The sequence below is a fragment of the Panicum hallii genome, chromosome 5 (genome assembly GCF_002211085.1).
Source record: "Panicum hallii strain FIL2 chromosome 5, PHallii_v3.1, whole genome shotgun sequence".
Classification (NCBI taxonomy): domain Eukaryota; kingdom Viridiplantae; phylum Streptophyta; class Magnoliopsida; order Poales; family Poaceae; genus Panicum; species Panicum hallii.
Window position 1 is genome coordinate 8,638,576 of NC_038046.1, and position 19,595 is coordinate 8,658,170.

General features: G+C 45.4%; 3 protein-coding genes and 1 non-coding gene across 4 annotated transcripts; 1 reads left to right on the forward strand and 3 right to left on the reverse strand.

Annotated features, from left to right (window-relative positions):
• Positions 1–2,160: 2,160 nt before the first annotated feature.
• On the reverse strand, positions 2,161–10,873 carry LOC112893397. Its single transcript, XM_025960702.1, has 8 exons — positions 10,735–10,873; positions 10,492–10,606; positions 8,797–9,842; positions 5,956–7,598; positions 5,733–5,836; positions 4,482–5,275; positions 4,085–4,197; positions 2,161–3,319 (listed from the first exon to the last, which is right to left on the reverse strand). The coding sequence occupies exons 1-8, from the start codon at positions 10,846–10,848 to the stop codon at positions 3,031–3,033; spliced, it is 4,218 nt and encodes a 1,405-aa protein (XP_025816487.1). The 5' UTR covers positions 10,849–10,873; the 3' UTR covers positions 2,161–3,030.
• A 242-nt stretch (positions 10,874–11,115) lies between these two features.
• Positions 11,116–11,187, reverse strand: TRNAD-GUC. Its single transcript has one exon. It is a non-coding gene; the product is annotated as a tRNA-Asp (tRNA).
• A 278-nt stretch (positions 11,188–11,465) lies between these two features.
• On the forward strand, positions 11,466–13,877 carry LOC112893974 (uncharacterized protein At4g15545-like). Its single transcript, XM_025961521.1, has 9 exons — positions 11,466–12,048; positions 12,159–12,227; positions 12,393–12,446; positions 12,574–12,637; positions 12,726–12,800; positions 12,924–13,169; positions 13,310–13,355; positions 13,437–13,515; positions 13,606–13,877. The coding sequence occupies exons 1-9, from the start codon at positions 11,647–11,649 to the stop codon at positions 13,693–13,695; spliced, it is 1,125 nt and encodes a 374-aa protein (XP_025817306.1). The 5' UTR covers positions 11,466–11,646; the 3' UTR covers positions 13,696–13,877.
• A 308-nt stretch (positions 13,878–14,185) lies between these two features.
• On the reverse strand, positions 14,186–19,335 carry LOC112893975 (transmembrane protein 56-like). Its single transcript, XM_025961522.1, has 9 exons — positions 19,121–19,335; positions 17,474–17,625; positions 16,398–16,486; positions 16,175–16,310; positions 16,004–16,078; positions 15,519–15,640; positions 15,364–15,439; positions 14,821–14,880; positions 14,186–14,718 (listed from the first exon to the last, which is right to left on the reverse strand). The coding sequence occupies exons 2-9, from the start codon at positions 17,609–17,611 to the stop codon at positions 14,590–14,592; spliced, it is 825 nt and encodes a 274-aa protein (XP_025817307.1). The 5' UTR covers positions 17,612–17,625; positions 19,121–19,335; the 3' UTR covers positions 14,186–14,589.
• Between the last annotated feature and the right edge of the window lie 260 nt (positions 19,336–19,595).

Here is a 19,595-nt window from a genome sequence, read left to right on the forward strand (position 1 = left end):
CCCTGATTTTCCTGGCCCTTCCCCCCTGCAGATAGACCATCATAGATAGACCTGGCCACCAAACGCGACGCCATGCACAGTCAGAAAGGCGCGCGCCACGTACGCGGCAAGTCAGTTGGGTGGCCGGCGGCATCCATCCATCCATGATCTATCTTTCCAGACGCTGCGCCATGCGCGCCCGTGCTGATCTCCCCGCGTGCTTATCCGCACGGCACCGAGCGTCCCGTCCGACCCTGACGGCAGCCGGCCGGGGAAAGGGCCCGAAAGCGCCGCGCCCGCGCGGGTGGGTTGCGTTCGCGTGGCGTCTCCTCCTCGTTTTGGACGCGAGCCTGCTCCCGTCTCCCTTTTGTCCCGAGCTGGAGCTCAGCTAGTCAGCTACCGTCCGCCGGGCGTGTCATTTTCCGTGTCAGGTTTTGGTCGACATGAATACGCCGAGTTGGGTGGCGTTCGGTTTCCGGTGGCAGTTCAGCGGCGTCGGTGAGTGGAAATGACCAGACGGAGTGGCTGGGGAGCCGATGCCCTGCACTGGTTGATGGCATCGTCAGGACAACACTCCTCTCTCTCGCAACGCTTATCTTACCAGAGACCACGGTGCAAGGCGAGGCAGAGCCCGACACCCACGCGTCGCTGTCCTCGTCGGCTTATTAGGTTATTATTGTTAAGAGTGTACGGTGGGGATCGAGTGGAGACAGCACCCGATCGAGAGGCTATTAGGGCGGCCGGTAGTCGTCCCGCGTCCTTTTGTAGCCTGTTAAACGCTCATCAGCGTGCCATCCAGAATTAGCTGGATCTCCCGCGTGCACGGCAGCTTCCGGGGCCTCTTGCTTAACGCTTATACTAATCCGCCGTCCCACCGGCCCGGGCTCGTCGCTTGACACGTAAGCAAGCGCGGCGCGAAGAAAGGGGGTCGCGTCGCGTCACGCGAGCCGTGGCGTGGCGTGCGCTGTCGCGCTCCGAGCCCGGCGGCCACCGGCTTTAGCTGTGCAAACCCCTTTCGCGACCGAGTGAAGCCGAGGACGATCCGGCCCCGAGCCCTGCCTAGCCTGATCCGGCACTCGTCGCCGGAGCCGGACAGCGATGGCCGGAGAGGGACGGGCCGCGCGTGCCGCCTGCGCCTGCCTCTGCGCCCTTGCCCGGACCAGGACCGGCCGCGTCAACGGACTGCCCCGCCCGGTCTCCGCGCGCGCGCTGCGCTGATCCCCCGCGTCGGGAGTGGCACGCGTCCGCGCGGGCGGGCCTCGACGCCGACGCACGTGGGGAGGTCGACCTCAGGCGCCGGGGGCGGAGGAGGGGTGGGGTGGCAGGGCAGGCGGAAGGAAAGCGAGGCGGCGCGCGGGGTGCGGACGCCGCGTGGCCCGGGCCGGGCCCCGCGTGCGTGCGCCGCCCGCCGGGCCGTGCACGCTGCCCCCACCGACCGGTACACCGAGCGCACCCACCAGCGCCCGCCACGGCGCACCAGTCGGGGCGGTCGGCCGAGTCGCCGTGCCCGTGGGCCGGGCGCTGGGATTTCACCGGTGCCCACCGCGTGGTGCTTGGGCGGCCGGTTGCTTCCACGGTTCCGCCACGTTTGTGGCTTTTAGCTGGCTAGGCTCAGTGGCGTGTGTGGTGTGGGACAGGCACGATGGAATGACGCCAACTGAAGCTGGCCTGCATTGCTCGGGTTGGGCCAGCGTGGACCACCAAGCATCCCTTTCCCCCCCTTTCCCCGCTGGGAGTACTTCCCGACTGCGAATTGCCGATTTTCTCTGTGCCAATTCAAGGCGACCCAGGTAAATGTAATGTCGGCAGGATGGACTTGCCAGTTGAGCCACTAGAAGAAGCTGAACTGCAGCAGACATGACTGCAATCCTCCTTGTCTGTGGTGGCCTGTTGAAATTAGCACCCCTCGCTCTTTTTGCATCCAACTGAAGATGATTCATCGGTACCGGTCCATTCCAGTAGCAACTTTGAAACTACATTAGATCATACAACTTCATTTCTGCGAGACTTTCAACATCTTATATTAAAACTAGAACTTTAGATAATCAAGGGCAGAAGAGCGACATGGCAAAAAGCCTGCCAAAAATTAGTACCCAACTAGGCATACTTTTTTTTTGAGGGACAATTAGGCATACTTAAGAAAATAAATTGTGGAACTATTTAAACAGAAGTGCGAGAGGCTAAAATTGGAACTTCAGCTCTGCCATTGCAAAGCCATAGAAATCTGCTGCATTCATAGATTAGTGCGTACAGGGCCTAGTACATAGGCAAACACCTCTTGGACAGTCTATATCCATTCTCTAACAGGGGAGGAAAAAACGGGCGTGCAGGACAAGGTGGGATCATAAAAATTCGTATCACCTCCTTCAAACATCGACACGGAAACCTTGCCTACCCTCTCTGCTATCTAAAAAGCAGAATACAACTATTAATTCATCAAAATTGATTCTGGTGGGGCCAAGCTATCAGAATCAAAATTTACTTCCTGAAAGAGATCTCAGCTAAACATACCCCCCAATCTCATCCATCTGCCGATCATGACTCGCAGCCTCTTTGGATCCATCAGATCCTACAGATCCAAACATCACACGGATCATTGCCATCTGGCGATCTTAAAGAGACCATATGCATTCATTGGACCATCTCTTCAAATCAGAAATCCTTGATTCAATAATCTCTAATGTACTCATCATATTTGACATCCAACAGTGCAAAAAATCAGCAATCCTGTCTCGACTTCTGTTGAAAACACATTTCTCGGTCCAACCCAGCATTTGCATGTCCTTTCTCTGAATGCTTTCGCTGTTGGGTTTCTTAGCAGCTCTTGCAGATACATTAACATGATGTTGAAAGAAACATGATCTGCAAAATACTTCGGCATCTTCGAAGTTGACACAAACATCATCCTCTATGCACTGTCAAAGCAACGGAGTAATCCAAAATGATGTTATGGGACCACGAATACACCTGTGCGGATCATATCAAAATTGCACAAGGCATTCTTCACTGGTCCATGAAACGCCCAGCCATGCTGCAGCAATATAAAAACTTTCAGCTAAAAAAGGAACGAGCTAAAGATTGATGCTCGTTGCTTAACCGAACAAACCATTCAGAAATCTGTCTCGCTTGCACAACAAAGGGACCTGATAATTGTCTACTTTGCGTGGCAACAATTTTGTCAAATGACAGTGGAAGGACGCTGAGCAATGCACCAATGGCAGAAAACTGAACACTTAAACTGCTTGTTTTTGTAAAACTTGTCCCTGCTAAAAATGATGATAACTTGTCCCTTAGCTCACTAACTCTTCTATGCTCATAACCAGCATCATCAATAAAGGACCTGCAAATTGGGAAATACAATATTATCAAAATGTTAAAAGCGTGAATCAAGTAGATCGTACATATTAGGAACAAAGAAATACAAGTCAGAACAAAAGATATACTTGGAACTTGCATGAAAATACATAAAAAAGTATAGCCTGAAATCAGAACTGTGTGCGCATGTATGTATGTGTGCTTGATCGATCACCACCTCCAAGGCCCCAAAAGACAAAAATCTACAGTTATGACAGACCTATTCATTTTACAGATTATTGGTTTTAGCTTGGATAATGGAATACTGGAAATTTAATAAACCAAATTTTGAGGCATGGGAGAAAATGTAGATCAAAGGATGTGCCAAAATCCTGTAATTGGACATATCTGGAATATTGTCTTGCCCTACTGGGGAGGGAAGTTCTCAAACAGCTATACTACACGTCTACACTGTACAGTCATGAGCCTGTACAGTGGAATGACTGGTACAGTTATCAAACCTAGCTATCATGTAAAGTCATGTGCGGTATAAGATCATGATTGAATAGGTGTTAGGACTTAGGATTTTGCATTACAATATTTGGTCAGTGATTTATCCTATACAATTTCTTATAAAAGCCCACCAGTCTAGCAATTTAGTGGCATATTCACCCTAAACGCCATCCCCTATAAGGGCGTGCCACATAAAGCACATGCACATTAAGAATTCTATGACTATCCATTCACACATAACAAAAAGAAAAGCATGGAACAATTCAATACAAGAAGTATTATGGGCAACAGGGCAAACCTTCCGAGTTGGCTGACAAGTACCAACAGAGCAGCTGAATACTCATCGCACATGCACAATTCCAGAATCTCCAGAAGACGGACAACGACATTGTTGTATATCCACTCGCAGCTCTAAAAATGTGGAGAAAATAATCAGTCAATACCAGAACAGATAATATGAAATTGAACCATAAAATTCAGAACAAATTGAAGGCTAGGCATGGATGATTGTAATGTTCAACATGCAAATTCCAAATTGGTTAAAATACAAAACAATAACCTAGCAGCCTGAAAAAGTAATCTAGGACATCAAAGTTGGCTGCCTGTGGGCCGAAATTGTGTGTGTGTTTCGGTACATGGGGACAGAAAAACTATTGAGAACAAAAATTTAGTAAAGGTCACAAAGATGCACATACCATATAAATCCCAAAGAGCTCGAGCAAAGAAATTAGCTCAGTGAGGTAGCATAAGTTGATCCCTGCAGGACCATTATCACTATCCTCAGCTAGTTTTCCTTGCTTGAATATACTGCAAAGTTCACCGCAGTTGATCTCAAGTTCATTTGACCCCGAATGAGAACTGCGCCTTGTAGTTTCATTTGAGTAGGCATGGTTATTCCACAGCAGCGAACATAAATCCAGCTCATCCAATAGAGAAGAGATAAAACCATCTATGGAAACCGTATCCACATCAAACAGGCAATGGGCACAGGACGGTAATGTTGTTGGCTTATTTGATCGGATATACGATGACACAAGGCACAGAGAAGTGTCTTTGCTCTCAAGAAGCAGGACAACCAACCGTATAGCTGTTGCGAGAAAGTTGCAACTCTTTGGAAAAAGAAACTTATCACCACATATGGAACCAAAGACGTGGAGAGCCAACAGAGTCCACAAAAGATTAGTTTTACCCATCTGAAGAACTTTGTATGAAACTTCTAAAACAACATCCACTCTCTCCACTTCCACACATATTGAAGCTAACAGAATGCAAGCGGCGATAAATTGATCTACTTTTGCAGGTTTAACTGAAAGCTGTATACCAGCTTCATCATCTAATTTGTGATCCTTGCTTGTGCCAAAAACTTTCTGTCCCATTTTTTCACATACTATAACTTCTTTGTTCAGGAGAAAATCTTCAATTAAGGAGATAAGAACATCCAGTTGATCCCCTCTCAGAATGGTCCACCTTGTTTCCAAATGAGACTTCACTGTAAGGAAGAAAATGTATAGAAAATTATAAACTCGTTGTTAGCATATGATACCAATAAAATACGACTCAACCAATCATTATAATAACTGTGCGGTGCATATTCTCAATATAGCTTGGTCAAAGCATAGGACGAGTTAATAGTAATATGATTGATGTACACAAAAGCACATTGGGTTGTTGTGTAAAAGGCAACCAAAAACAAAGTCACATTCCAGTGTGTGCGATGAAGCAAATCTGAACTTGATGACATCTACGTGATAACAGGCCACTGATAGAATGCTACAACTATATGACAAGCAATAGTCAAACAATTTAGCAAAATAACAAGAGAAGAATAATGTAAGTCGAAACAGAAAAATGAAGAAATTAACAATTTAGCAAGTAAATAATGGAGAATCTGAGCTAAAAGAGCCAAAACAAGCAATCGACATGCAAAAGAGTTTCAGATGATATACCACTTAAGGAAAAAGCTGATGAGGCAAAATTTCCATCCGCAAAAGTCTCTTCTGTGAATCTAATATCCCACAACAGAAGGGAAAATATGAGGGAAACCTTCTCGCTGCAAAACAAAGCAGAGAATTTAGTTCTAATAATAGATTGCAAATGATAGCACCAATGTTTGCTTGTGCCTGCAACAGTGCCTATAAAAGATGAGCTAAACCATGCAAACAAACTTACTCTGTAGACAGCAATGGGTCAGCTGACACTTTTTCAAGCAATGGACCATCAATAAAAGATTCCTTAGAATGCTCTCGAGGTTGAGAACCCAGCATCTCCCAATATCTAAATATGTTGACCATGGTGCTTCTTTTCGTTCTTGTAAATCCAACTACGTGCATTTGAGTTTTTTCGGATCCACAATAATGCCCAAGCATACTATTTGAGTCCAAATGGCTTTGCTTGGTCACTGTAGTCTCACTTGCCCCAACATTGGCTTGCAGTCCAGGACCCAATGATCTGTCACCAATCTGATGTGAGCCCTTTTTGCTAGGCACTTCCTTGGACAAATGCTGCACTTGCAAAATGGAATTTGAATGACCACTGCAGCTACTTCCTGATAACACTAGTCTGCTTGTATTGTCTAATATCTTAGCAGATGATGCTACAGAATTTCCAGCCACATCCTCATGCAAAAGGCTGCCGAAAGAAGTGTTTGTTGGCACACCATCCAAACCAGCACTACAAGAAACATTGGCAGCTGCGTTGGATTTATCATTTGCACAAAGCTGTTCAACAAAGTCACTACATTCAATTCTATTTGACGATGGACCGAGCTGGATACAATTCTGAGCCAATTTCTGAATCCCAGGCTCTTTAACTTCCAATACTTTGGACCTCATGGAATCAGATCCAGAGGCAGGACAATTACTGGGAGTTCTATCACCCAAACTACCAGGTTGTGCACATGTAGGCACTTTAGTTCTGCGGGGTCGAATAATGGGCAGGCTTGGTGAAAGAGGTCTCTCCTTTGCCTTTCTGTATTTTTCCTCATCTGCATCATCATCAAAATTGAGTAACTTCAAGCAGTTTTCCCTGATCATTTCCTCAAAGGAGAGCAACGACGCAAACTTGCTACCAGCACAGCCATTTCCTCCACCAGGAGAAGGCACTTTAGAAGGGAAACTGAAGGGAGGATCTTTATCGGAGACAGCAAGATATTTTCTCCTATGATTTTCCATGTCACCTTCAGTCACACACAGCACGTTGTTATTTCCTTGCTGCAGACCTGAAGGATCATCCTCAAATGCTAAAACGTCATTTGAAGTGGCAGCATGGGCCCTCGATTTCAGATGCAGCAAATCATGTTTAGAGGGGAGACAAGCAGCGGGTTCTAGAGACTTTTTGGTCCTTTTTCTCTTCCTATCACCACCAAGTGTTTTATCTGTAACTTCTGTACAACCAGACAAGGGCAACTTCAATGTTTCTAGAGGCAATGCTCTATCATTACTATCTTTAGGACGCCGCTCGGGAACAGCAGAATTCTGGTTTTTTCTGATATCTGTTGACGAGGACACAAATAGGCTATCCTTAACCTGTGAGCCCATTAACTTTTCATCAGATATGGATGTGGGACGTGAAGATCTGTGGTGACTTTTTGACTTTGTTCTGTGAGAGCTACCAAGAGGAGGCCCTAATTCAGAACTAGTACCTGAGATTGGTCGTGTGCAGCTTTCTCTGGGTAACTGATACAAAGTGTATTCCCTTGGGATAGAAGAGCCGAATGGAACCATCCCAGCCTGCAACCCAAAATATGGGGCAGGAACTGAATCATTTAGAAGCAATTTTTGTTCAAGGCCATGTATCTCCGGATGCTGCTTCAACTGCAAGTATGAAACAATGCCGGAAATCGCATCAGCTTATATAGATTAGAGAGAAAAAAACAGTATAAATGAACTTTAAAAAAGCATATGCAACATATCAGCAGCCAGATTAAAGAATGTACAGGTCATATGTATTACACCACATAATTTGTGCATTATAACTGTTCATTCAAAACCACTCTATGATGATCTACAGGGAAAATCACGTTATAGCATTTCAATTGGTTCCATATAATTAAACATCAACATTAGATGAGTGATAAGTTTGAGCACAAGGCATTACATTCGTAGATAACATAAAGGCAAAGAAAGAACAAATTTGGCATGTGAAGTCACCCATGACCTAAGGCTCTAATTAAGAATGATTCACCTGATAAATCAGCCACAACATTGAATAATCCCCACTGTTTCACAAAATGAGACCGTTCTCTTGATTCCCTATTTTTCTAGCTTTATTTTTTATCACATGTAGTAATCAGAAAAAAAAATCTCCAAGACATGGTGATGCCACCATGTCTACAAATACATGCATCTACACGGCTAACATTTTGGAGTTGAGCATTAATATATGTTTACTGTTGAGTATTAGTATGCAAAATTTCTACAAATACCTATCTAGAACATTTTTAGAGTTGAGCATTAATATACAAAATTTCTGAACAAAGTGATGCCAAATAGGTTGCAATCAAAAATAGTTTCACGCAATCAGATTTTCACAGTTTCTCTCTAACAAGCTTTCTGGAATTAAATGATTTTTTTATTATTGTAGACCACCCCAAGCATAACATGTACTCAAGGTAACTACCGGGAGCTCATATGAGAGTTGATTTAATTGACCGAACTTGCAAGTGCCCTTCTTATGAATATTTTCTTCCACAATTCTTTACTTCAAAAAATTAAGAAGATTTTTTTGGGGAATAAAGAAGACTGAGAAAATGTGTTATTTCAGAAAAAGAAATGACTGCCCCTATAATTTCATTAGTATATCAAGTATTTTTTTAATTAGAATTAAACGGAAGAGAGAACATGAAGAAAATAACAAATTACCTTAGGATGAAGAAATATTCATTGTTTATATGTCAGAACTATCATTGTCTACTGCCAAAAAATATTAAGCATGTTCAAACTTTACCAAAATTACCTTAGCAAACATGGATGAAGATAGTAATAAGTAGCATGCAGGATACAGGATACAGACCTCTGTTAAGACATGAATACCTTCAACACCACCAGCAAGGTGGTCATCGAGAACGTTAAATCGGCCCAGTAGTTGCATCCAGTCTTGTTTTAAACGCTGAAGCTCTCTTCTTATCAAAGCATTTTTTGCTTTATCTAGCTTTGACACATTCTTCACGTGCTTTAGTTGCTCTTTCTTCAGCTTAAGCTTCTTTTTGAGAAACTTTACATTTGCACTCTCAGAAGCTCTATCAACATGTTTCCGCCCATACTTGCCAGAAGGAACTGCATCTCTAACAGCACAAAGTTCATTTGTCTTTCTTTGTAAATATTCACTCTGTTTCCTCCCCTCTTCCAATTTCTGAAACAGATGGTCTGCTTGCCTTTTCTCTTCTATTGCATTCCTGGTTTCAACTTGAATGCTAGTTCGCAAATGTTCATTGAGTTTCTTCTGCTCCTCTAACTTTGCAAACAAATTGTCAGCACGGAACTTCTCTTCTGATACTTTCTTCCTCTCAACTTCAATTAGTGCTTTGTTCTTCTCAGCTAATGATTTCTCTGCATCAGCACGTTTCTTTTCTCTGGTTACCTTCTGCTTCTCCGTTTCAGCCCTTTTATGCGCCTCCTCTGTTCTCTGAATCTGAGCAGCCAATTGGGCTCTGACTTCATTTGCTTCACTCCTCAACCTTTCACATGATGCTCTCCAATCATTGGCAACTTTCCTTTCCATATCAGCAACTCTTCTATACTCTTCAGACTTCTGTGTTTCTGACTTCAATATCTTTTGCATTTCCAGAGCCTTGCTCTTTTCTTCTTCGGCTTTTTTCTTTTCAGAAGCAATCTTCTTCCTTTCTTCTCCTAAAATCTGTTTGAGCTTTCTATTTTCTTCCTCCAGTTCAGAGATGCGTGAAAGTTCATTATCATGTTTGCAGATATTTTGTGTTTGCTGGAGACTTGAGTTCTGCGTCTTTAATTCAATTATCTCCTTTTCTAGTATATCTCTGGCATCAGACTCGGTTGCCCTAGCTGCTTCAGCTGAATCACCTCGTAGGCGCTCCTCCTTGCAAACTGTTCATCACAAAAGAAAAACAGATATAATAAGCATTAAAGCATAAAACACATAAGAAATGGTTTCAAGATGTGTGCATGCTACACATAACCGTTCATCAAGAACTACATATGCTTTGGTGGGTGACATCAATTCAAGTAATCAAGTGTTTTAAAGTGCACTATGGTAAGGAAGAAGCTGGGGCTGATTGATGCTAATGACTAACAGATGCATTGAAGAGAAACCAAGCATGATGTTAATAAATATTAGAAGCATTAAAGAGAAATCAGACATACTTTGAAAGATTCATCTTCTCTGGGCACCTTCTGTTAAAATTCCTGCTAGCATGCTACTAACATGCTATCAAATTAGAATTTAGAGCATTAGATACTTGAAAGCAGTAGTTTTTTTATAAGAAAAAAGTTTACTTTGTTTGGAAGCCTAGGAATGAAAAAGAAAACTACTTGCCTTTCAGCACACAAAATGCTGGTTCAGAACTGCTGGAATATAAAGCCTACAGTCCGAACATGTGGATTACCTCTGCATACTTCAGGTGATCCTTTCTTTCTATTTGTACCAGGATCGTAATGCAGAAAAAGAAATCAAAGAAAGCACACACTGGGAAGAGAAATCAGGAAGCTGTAGGACGTGGGGTAGCCAAATAGGTACCTTTGCTGAGCTCCGAGTTCTCCTTCTGCATCTTCTCGTTCTCGGCCTGCAGGAGCTTCACCGCCTCCCGCAGCGCCGTTCGGCTCGTCTCCAGCTTCTGGTACTTCTTCCACAGCTGCCGTACCCGACCCCAAAAAAGAAACACCACAAGAAAAAACAAAACACATCAAGAGCCGAAACGAAGGGACGCGAGAACGAAACAGGATGCGGCATGAGGGTTAGGGTGGGAAGAGGGCCGATTACCTTTGCGCAGCACGGATTGGGGCCGCCTACGCCGGCGACGGCGGCGGTGAATGAAGACGAGGCCGCGGGCGGGGCATTCCGCGAGGAGGCCGGCTCCGGCGGTTCCGCCGCCATGGTGCCGCGGCGAGATTCCGATGGGGGGGGGGGGGAGGGGTTTAGGGTTAGAGCGGAGCGGGGCGGTGCGGGAGCGCAGAGGGCCAGAGGCGGTGGAGCCCGAAGGTAGACTAGCCGTTGGACCGACCTCATGCTGGGCCGACTTCGAGCCCACGTCAAACCAGGCTGACGAGGCCGAAACCTGTTGGGTTGCGCATGCGCCCAAACAAGGCCGAGAAAGGAAACAAAAAGTAGGGGAAAAAATGAAAGTAAACAACAACAAAACGACGCCGTTGCCGGGGATCGAACCCGGGTCGCCCGCGTGACAGGCGGGAATACTCACCACTATACTACAACGACAAAGTTGTTACACGGAACCTATGAAACAACTTTCTCGCTAGGATATCCATCGTCCTTTTTTGTTTGACCCAAGCGTCCAGCGAATACGGTGGGTCGGTGGCCTTCTCAATCTTTCACCATCTGCCGCCGCCAAGCCACCGGCGACCACGAGCCAGAACTGATGGCGCGCCAAGGGGTCAGCGATGAACAAACACGTGCGGCGCCTTGTCCGAAGCGCTTGCCCGGAGGCACCTGCACACCATTCCACCAGCACTTGGATTTGTTAATGGGAGCCCCCTGGCCAGCAATCGCCTCGTCGTCCCGAAGCCGAAGAGAGGGAAGAAAAAGCGAGCCCAAACTCTCCTGTACGTGCGGGGGCGCGTATTCAAACGCACGCAAAGCAACCCCGCCACTCGTCGCGCCCCCGCACCGCAGTCCCCACCTCGCGCCACCGTGCGCGGCCCGAGCTCCCTCTCCCGGATGATAAACCGCGGCGCCCCGCTTCGGATCTCGCCACTCGCACCACGACCGCCACTCCCACGCCCTCCGCCTCCGATGACGCAGACCCCCACGCCCGCGGCCACCGCCACCGCCGCGGAGGCGCCGGGGCCCGAGCCCGAGCCCGCGCCCGCTGCGGGGCTGCCGGACGCCATCGCCGCGGTGCTGCCGCTGGACCCGTACGAGCAGCTGGAGGTGGCGCGCAAGATCACGGCCGTGGCCGTGGCGGCCCGGGCCTCGCGCCTCGAGCTCGAGGCCGCGCGCCTCCGCCAGAGGCTGGCCGACAGGGACCGCGTCGCCGCCGAGCTCGCCGACAGGGTCGCAAGGCTCGAGCTGGCGCTCCGGGACGCCGAAGCGCGCCTCCGCGCCGCACTCGACGACAACGTGAGACCAGATCACCTCACTGCTTGCTTGCTTGCTGCTTTGAATTTTTTTTTTCCTTTCCTCTGGTGCGGTTTCCTGTCTTACTGAGCCGGTTGATTTCGTCCGCGAAGGCCAAGCTGGCCAAGGAGCGGGACTCGCTCGCGCAGACGTCCAAGCAGCTGTCCAGGGACCTCGCCAAGGTGACTGCGTTTTGTTTGCGACCTGATCAAGATCACAGCACTTGCACGCGAACGGCACACCCCTCACTTGAGCTTACCGCTATGAAAACGCGCTCTCTGCCACAAGTAATCTCACCTGTAACGTCAGATCTCAGTCTTTTTTTTAAATTTTAACTGAACTTGCAGCTGGAAACCTTCAAGAGACGTCTGATGCAATCGCTGGGCGACGACCATTCACCAGTGAGTTCATCATCCTCTCTGCATTCCTGCCATTGGTCTGTGCTAAGCAGCAAGGCAAATCAAGATCACTGCTGATGTCCTCAAAGTAGAAACTAGAAAGTACTCATGCTTCGTGTCCCCTAAACAGATTCAGGAAACTGTAGACATAAGAACCTGCGAGCAATCTGTGGCGAAAGCGAATTCTTGGAAAGGTATATTTTTTTTTCCGCTTGCACGATGTCTCTTGCCTTCTGTCTGGTACACTGTTCATGGGAAATGGTTCCATATCCGTGTCTGAAGATGGACCAGCGAATAGCCATCCTGTATCCTCTCGATCGGACGGATCCACTGAAGCAGAGAGCGTAAATCAGGAAGGTACGATCAGTGTCAGTGACACAGCTTCATAATTTTGCAAGTAGTATCAAAGTGACCACAACTTTCAGTAGCTTCTGATGCTCGTGTTCCCTGCTCGGTCTGTCTGTCTCCTGCCCTCAACAGCGACGAGGCCGTTTGAGCAGAAGCTGACCATCACGCACATCACCCCACGCCTCACGTCTGATTCTGCGCCGAAGCTGAGGACCGCTGCCACTTCACCGAGAAGGTACTCCACGGCGGTGTCGCCTAAACTGACGTCCGGCGCCACCTCGCCGCGATTGGGAGGCCACATGGCGATGTCGCCATGGCTGGCCTCCAGCAAGATGTCCTCTGCGGCGAACTCGCCCCCTCGTGGACATTCTATCTCAGGTAGTGCTGATCAGGCAGTCACGTAAGCATTCAGCATTCAGATCCCTTTGTTTCTTCCAGGTTCCCAATAGTCCTGGCTTGATGCCCAGCAGCAACTCTTTCTCTGACATTTTTTTCTCTCTCCAAACAATCCGCTCCAGGACGCACTACTAGAGTAGATGGCAAACAGTTCTTTCGTCAGGCAAGGTATGCCCCCATGCTTGCCCTGTTATACTTAACTAATCCAGTTCTTCACAGAAGATCGTGTAACTTGGTTTCCCGTAGCAGGAATCGCCTCTCCTACGAACAATTTGCGGCTTTTCTTGCCAATATCAAGGAGCTCAATGCCCAAAGGCAATCTCGAGAGGTTGGAACAAGTTCCAGTTTTCCAAATCATTTGCTCAGAACTTAAGATACTGAATTGCTGCTTATGTTCACGAATACTGCTGCGCCACAGGAAACCCTGAGAAAGGCGGATGAGATCTTCGGTGCAGAAAACAAGGACCTCTTCATGTCATTCCAAGGGCTGCTTAGCCGCAGCTTGTAGTAGCAAAAGCCTCGCAATCCTCTCTATTTCTACTCAGTTCAGTTGTTACGGTTGCTCATGATTCATGAACAGGGCGTCGAGCATACGGTAGGGTATATCTTACACGTTGCATAGAATAAAACAATGTGGACCATACTAAGAAGTGCTGATCAGAGCCATGTAGTAAAGCTTCTTTCTGTCCAGATCTTTCCCTGGAAAGAGTATTACGTTTCCCCTTGCCTTAACCAGCGCCTGCAAGAACCCCGCATCACGAACATTTCCAGGTACAAGCACTGCACACCACCAAATGAATACAAGCTGGACTAATCAAATCAGAAGATGTTCAACTCAACCTACACTGCATAAGCAGACCGAACAAATCTAAATTCAGACCACCATTCATGCTTTTCAGTTACATCCTCGTGACTGCTTAAATCATCTGCACATTGAAAATTACCAGACTTGACAATCAATAACCGAAACAGCACATGAACAACTGAACTGCTGAATATGAAGTACTGCCAGCAAACTTTACTTGTACTGGTTGAGAATGCACCGGCTACAATTCTCAAGTCAGAATGATAAGAACTGCATATTAAACCTGTAAGCAGAAGCGCGGAAGTTCAACCTTCCTAGGTCTATATGAAGACTACTACCTAAGTTGTTAATTGTTAAAGACGTAGAAGCATCTGATCCACAGAAAAACCATCCTCGGCCATAACCAGACATGCATATGTACAAGGCAGAGCATCCAGGGAAAATTTCAGGCTGTGTTGAGCCTATTTCTGAATCATGTACAATGGCATGTGCTACGAGCTGCACTGGCGGCTTTACTTGGGAAGAGCATGTAGCTGTAAAGTGGCTGTACGAAGGGATGACTGTCGATGTCGTGAGCTTGTGTTGCCATTTTTCTCTTCACTGCCTCTTGGCTAGCGTCTTTTTAAGGCCTCTCAAGATCTTGGCAAACCACATTGTGTTCATGACAAGCAGTATTGTGGGCACAGCAAATATCAGAATGCAGCTAAAGGTGTGCATCTGCTTGACCTGTCAATATACAAGTTAATTGTCATCAACCAAGCATAGCTTCAAAATCATCAGTGAGATACTGATGTATATCCTTGTAGTTAATGTACAAGAGAAAAGTACCTGATCATAGTGGAAGTAGATGTGGTAAAACAAGTAGACGAATAGAATTATTCGTGCCACCTGCATGAAGCAATTGTTTCTCCACAGTTAAAGAAAATTATAGGAAGCTCCTAACCAGTACAAGGACGACTGTCTAATTGATTAGAGGGGGGAAATATGGATAAAACACAACTACTGATTTCTAGCATTCATATTTCCACTTGAAAAATTATAACTCTCCTATAGCACAAAGAAATGGGAAATGTCTAGGTGTCTAGTGATCTCCCTTCCCTCCCTCCTACAGTAGACCAAGAGAGCTGGGAAATAACTATTGAGGCATAAGATATTCCAGGATGGCTGCACTTTGAAAAAGGAACCTTCTATCCCTTACAATATAAAGCTTACAGAGAATTATACCTAACAAAATAATAAACTGTACTATACAATTCTCGAGCTCATTCATGCATTCATAGGATTAGATTAAAACATAGTAAAGAACTGTATGATCAGCAAGTAATGCATTATTTGTAACTTGTAACATCCAATTACACTGTAGTAACATACCAGCCAAGCAACAAACATTGCAACACCATTGACAAGATAGGCCTTGGATTTTTTCAACCCAGCAGTATCAAGAAACCTTGACGATAGAACAGTCACAGGTCAGATACATTCAAGTAATATAAAAGAAAACATTGTGCATGCATTTCAACAGATACCATCGTAGGTTGATTCCGGGTGTGGTTGTTTCAGAGATGAGAACCATGTATGTGTACAACTGTCCTTCCCCAGAATACATAGCATATACTATAGAAATAAGCGACAGCATATGATGAAGAACCTGACAATGGTCAACCAGTAGCAACAGACAACAATGGAATCAGTGAATATTGAAATTCCATTTGTACAAATGTATGTCGTTTGGACAAGGTGCAATCAATATAACTTTGACTACTAATATTGCTAGACAAGCATTTATACTCTAGCTTAAGCAAGTGAAACTAACAAGTTTACCATGACAAATGCTTTCATTTCCATATTTTCATAGTTCTTGCCAACATATTGTGGCAGAAGTTAGTAGTCAAAGATGCCTTTAGTAGACAATACCATGTTAAAACAGCATGAATTTATATACACATGGAGTAGAAATAAAGCAAGGAGATACTAGAGAAAAAGATGTCAGCAATCAGATATATCCACTTACATACTCCATTCCACCAAGAGAAGGATACGCCCAGAGTATCATAGCAAGGTCAGTGATGAAGTACCCTACAGAAACCTGGACAATTTAAAATTCAGTCAATATGAGGAAAAAAGAGAAACTGTACTTACATAGACTATTCTTGAATGGGAACGAAATATTAACATCTTTTACCCCCAGAGTAAAATTGGATAGATTTGAACTCCGAAAAGTTACTGGTCCATCCAGCTGATCAGAGAATAGGTTGGAGAAGAATACCAGGTACACTGACGTGACTGTGATGAAAACCGCGTGGACAGTGGACATGCCCCTAAACAAGTAGAAATTGAATGTTGAATATAAGCGCTCACAGTAATACGATGAAATTGGAAATAACTTTTGCACATAATAGTTTCACCTGTTGTTCCACTCAAGCTTTTGGATTTTTGTAAGTGAACCATAGCCCTTGTAGTACAATGAGCTGATCAAACTTGTGATGTCATAGGCCTGAGGGGAAAGAAACGTAAAATTTAGTCAATATATGGGCAGAACTTATTTCAAAAAAAGTTAACTAGAGACTAGAGTTCTGACACACAGAGATTAATCACAAGAAGTTCCATGCAAGAGTTTAAGGTTGGAAGTAACACAAACTATAATTATTGTCAGCATGTAACCATAGCCCTTGTATCTACTCATATTGCACTTGCTAGTTTGCTATCGATCACCACACTGAATATTGGCTAGGCAGAACTGACACAGTGCGAATGTTATCAATACTTCAAGCACTTCTCCAGAAACCTTTAGTGATTCAACCCATGCTAATTTTCTCGGGCATCCTGAAGTAACTAAATTATTCAAACAAAAAGGATTCTGACATTTGGCCTGATATAATCAGATTCAGTAAACAGAGAACAAAAGGCCTAAAGCTACATTTGGCCTAATACAGTAAACTTCAGTAAACATAGAACAACAGAGATTAAACATATGAGTCACAAAATAGCTCGTAATGCAAGTTCTAGTTCTGATTCTGCGAAAAAGTAGGGCAATTAATCATTCATGTTGATTTATGTTGGCACAAAGTGTACTTGCCTTCAATTGCATTTATGGAGATTAAGTTCACATGAATTTCTCTGAATCTAAACAACTCATAATAAGACTGAATGTTAAATCCAAGCAAACTGTTGCCGTAATTTGGGAACTTACCACAAGTGGCATATACATATGTAGTTAAAAATTACAAATAGTTTCAACTTTCAACCAATCTCAGATACACCAAAAGTTTAATTTACTTCCATCTATAATTTTGTTTTCTCTAAGCTCCTCCACAGTCCTCAGTTTAACTGTAAAGATTTTTTTTTTTCAAACAAGGATCCACTAAACGAATAATCTTCTGATACCATTTAAATTTAAAAACAAGAACCATGTGAGCATATTAATTCAAAGGTAGGCTAATCATGAATGTCGTGTCAACAGATAAGAGGGAGAAATTCATACCATCTTGCACATCAGGATCCCACCTAGTACAGCAGTGTATGAAACATACGAATCTGCAAGAAGGTACTCCTTAACAAGTGATTCTGCTTTGTACTTGTAGGCCTTGGCTGCCAGCACTGAAGTCGTGGACAGGTCCATCCTCACTCAACAACCTAACGAAAGAGACGAGTCAAATAATGAGGCACACTTCCAGCCATAGTGCATAAACATAATAAATGACCACCACTGCATATTAACAATTAATTCGAGTCATCGAATAGCCCACATGAATGCAGAAGATGCCCTAAGATATGAGCCATTGATACAGAACAATCAGATAATCATCAATGAAACAGGGATTGGAAGATTAAATGCGTAATTGGTAACCATACAGATCCCACAATTAAACGTGTAATGGGAAACCATAAGGATCTGGCAACCTAACTTGACAGGTCAGTAAACAAGTATATAAATGTTTTAAATCTGATAATGAAGCCACATATACTCAATTCCTTTCATGTTTCTAGCGGAAATAGCAAGTATGACCATGCCTCAAATACTAAAACCAGACTAACTAGTTAAGTGCAAATAAAGCAACAAGATACTACCAAGGGAAACGATTCATCGATTTAAAAATTGGTAGTGCCACAGTTCAAGAGATAAAACAAAGATGGTCTTCAACATGAACCAAGTGCCCAGGTGTGAATCCGAACACCAATGCATAGATGGTTGCAGCTATGGAACTACTCATACGATCGACTACCATCCCTACAAACATAACAGTCCAAGAAACATGAATTCTAACGGAAAGTCCATCAAATACAACTATTTGTAGCCATTTGAAAACTAGTAAGAACATCAGCAAACACATGGCATGTGTTACCTGACAAACAATCGCTTCAAGTAACATGATCAACAACCATTCAGACAAAAAATGATGGAAAATTTACACGAAGATACCAAAGAATATGCAGTGTTCCCCTGATCCCCTCCCACAAGAAATGAGCTCCGAGGACCAAAATGCTGCAGCTTATTGGCCTCCTAACCACATAAGGGTACCCAAGCACGCATGAGGAATCGTGAACACGACGAATAAAGATAACCGGAGGAAGTAAAAAGGGGGCAAGGGGGGGCAACTTTTTCGCGGCAGAATCCAACCGGCCAGCGAGGAAAAACAGCACGAGAAAAACCTCCCGCACATTGCGACCAATCGGGGCATGGAATCGATTCCCAGAAGGGTCACAGAGATCAAAAGGAAACAACGGCCGCAGGACCCCGTCGCGCGCGCGCGGGGTAACCGCGCACATCGACCAACATCCTGACGCTGCGGAGGAAGAAAAACGGATAACCGTAACCCCCCCTCCGCATTGCGTGCGGCACTGGACCGCGATCGATGGCCGGAACCCATCAGCATCAAACGAAGCAACGCAGGAAACAAACAGAAAACCACATGGCGGTGGCGGCCACAGCTGCGCCCCCTCCCGCCCCGCCCTCGAGAAGGCGCCACCACCGCAAAGCAACGAGGACCGAGATCAAACCCCACCCCGACCCACCTCGAAGCCGCAGCGAGCCCACTCCGCGATCCCTAGGGCGCGCAGGATCAAGCGCGGAAATCAACAAGCGCCAACAGAGCAGGGGCCGGGGGCGGGAGGAGAAGGCATTTGTTACCTTGCGCGGCGCTGTCACGGCACGCCGGGTGGAGGGGGGCGCGGGGGCGGCGCCTGCGTTGGTGCAAAGCAATCGGGACGGGGGCGGGATGGGTCGGGTTGGGATCGGAGCCGGCTATATTTCGCTTCCACGACGAGTTCTCTCGCCTCGCCTGGTGCGAGACGGAAGGGAGGAGGGGGACGAGCGGAAGGGAGAAGGAGGGGACTACTGGAATAATAATGGCCAATTACGAGAGGGCCTTGTCTTGACATGAAAGAAAAGAAATACTATAATACAAACGGATAATAAAATCATGCAAAAAAAAAGAAAGAGGGATGGAGGAGCAGTGTATATATGAGTATCATATATTCATATCAACTCGATTCGTATGCGAGATGTTGATGTGGTGGTATTAATAATGTGTCGCTATTTGTGGGAATAAATATTGGGAGTCACCGGCTCACTGCCCATTATTAGTACATCAACATCATCATGC

What these genes read in the sequence shown, in the direction of transcription:
- LOC112893397 (XM_025960702.1), bottom strand. Translation starts at nt 10,848, where the DNA reads ATGGCGGCGGAACCGCCGGAGCCGGCCTCCTCGCGGAATGCCCCGCCC. An exon ending in GAACTCGGAGCTCAGCAAAG is followed by an intron (nt 9,843 to 10,491) that starts GTACCTATTTGG and finishes TGTGATGAACAG; the next exon opens with TTTGCAAGGAGGAGCGCCTA. An exon ending in GACCCATTGCTGTCTACAGA is followed by an intron (nt 5,837 to 5,955) that starts GTAAGTTTGTTT and finishes TTTGTTTTGCAG; the next exon opens with CGAGAAGGTTTCCCTCATAT.
- LOC112893974 (XM_025961521.1), top strand. Translation starts at nt 11,647, where the DNA reads ATGATAAACCGCGGCGCCCCGCTTCGGATCTCGCCACTCGCACCACGA. An exon ending in CAGTTCTTTCGTCAGGCAAG is followed by an intron (nt 13,356 to 13,436) that starts GTATGCCCCCAT and finishes TTCCCGTAGCAG; the next exon opens with GAATCGCCTCTCCTACGAAC. An exon ending in CCCAAAGGCAATCTCGAGAG is followed by an intron (nt 13,516 to 13,605) that starts GTTGGAACAAGT and finishes GCTGCGCCACAG; the next exon opens with GAAACCCTGAGAAAGGCGGA.
- LOC112893975 (XM_025961522.1), bottom strand. Translation starts at nt 17,611, where the DNA reads ATGGACCTGTCCACGACTTCAGTGCTGGCAGCCAAGGCCTACAAGTAC. An exon ending in TATCCAATTTTACTCTGGGG is followed by an intron (nt 16,079 to 16,174) that starts GTAAAAGATGTT and finishes TAAATTGTCCAG; the next exon opens with GTTTCTGTAGGGTACTTCAT. An exon ending in CAATGTTTGTTGCTTGGCTG is followed by an intron (nt 14,881 to 15,363) that starts GTATGTTACTAC and finishes TGCTTCATGCAG; the next exon opens with GTGGCACGAATAATTCTATT.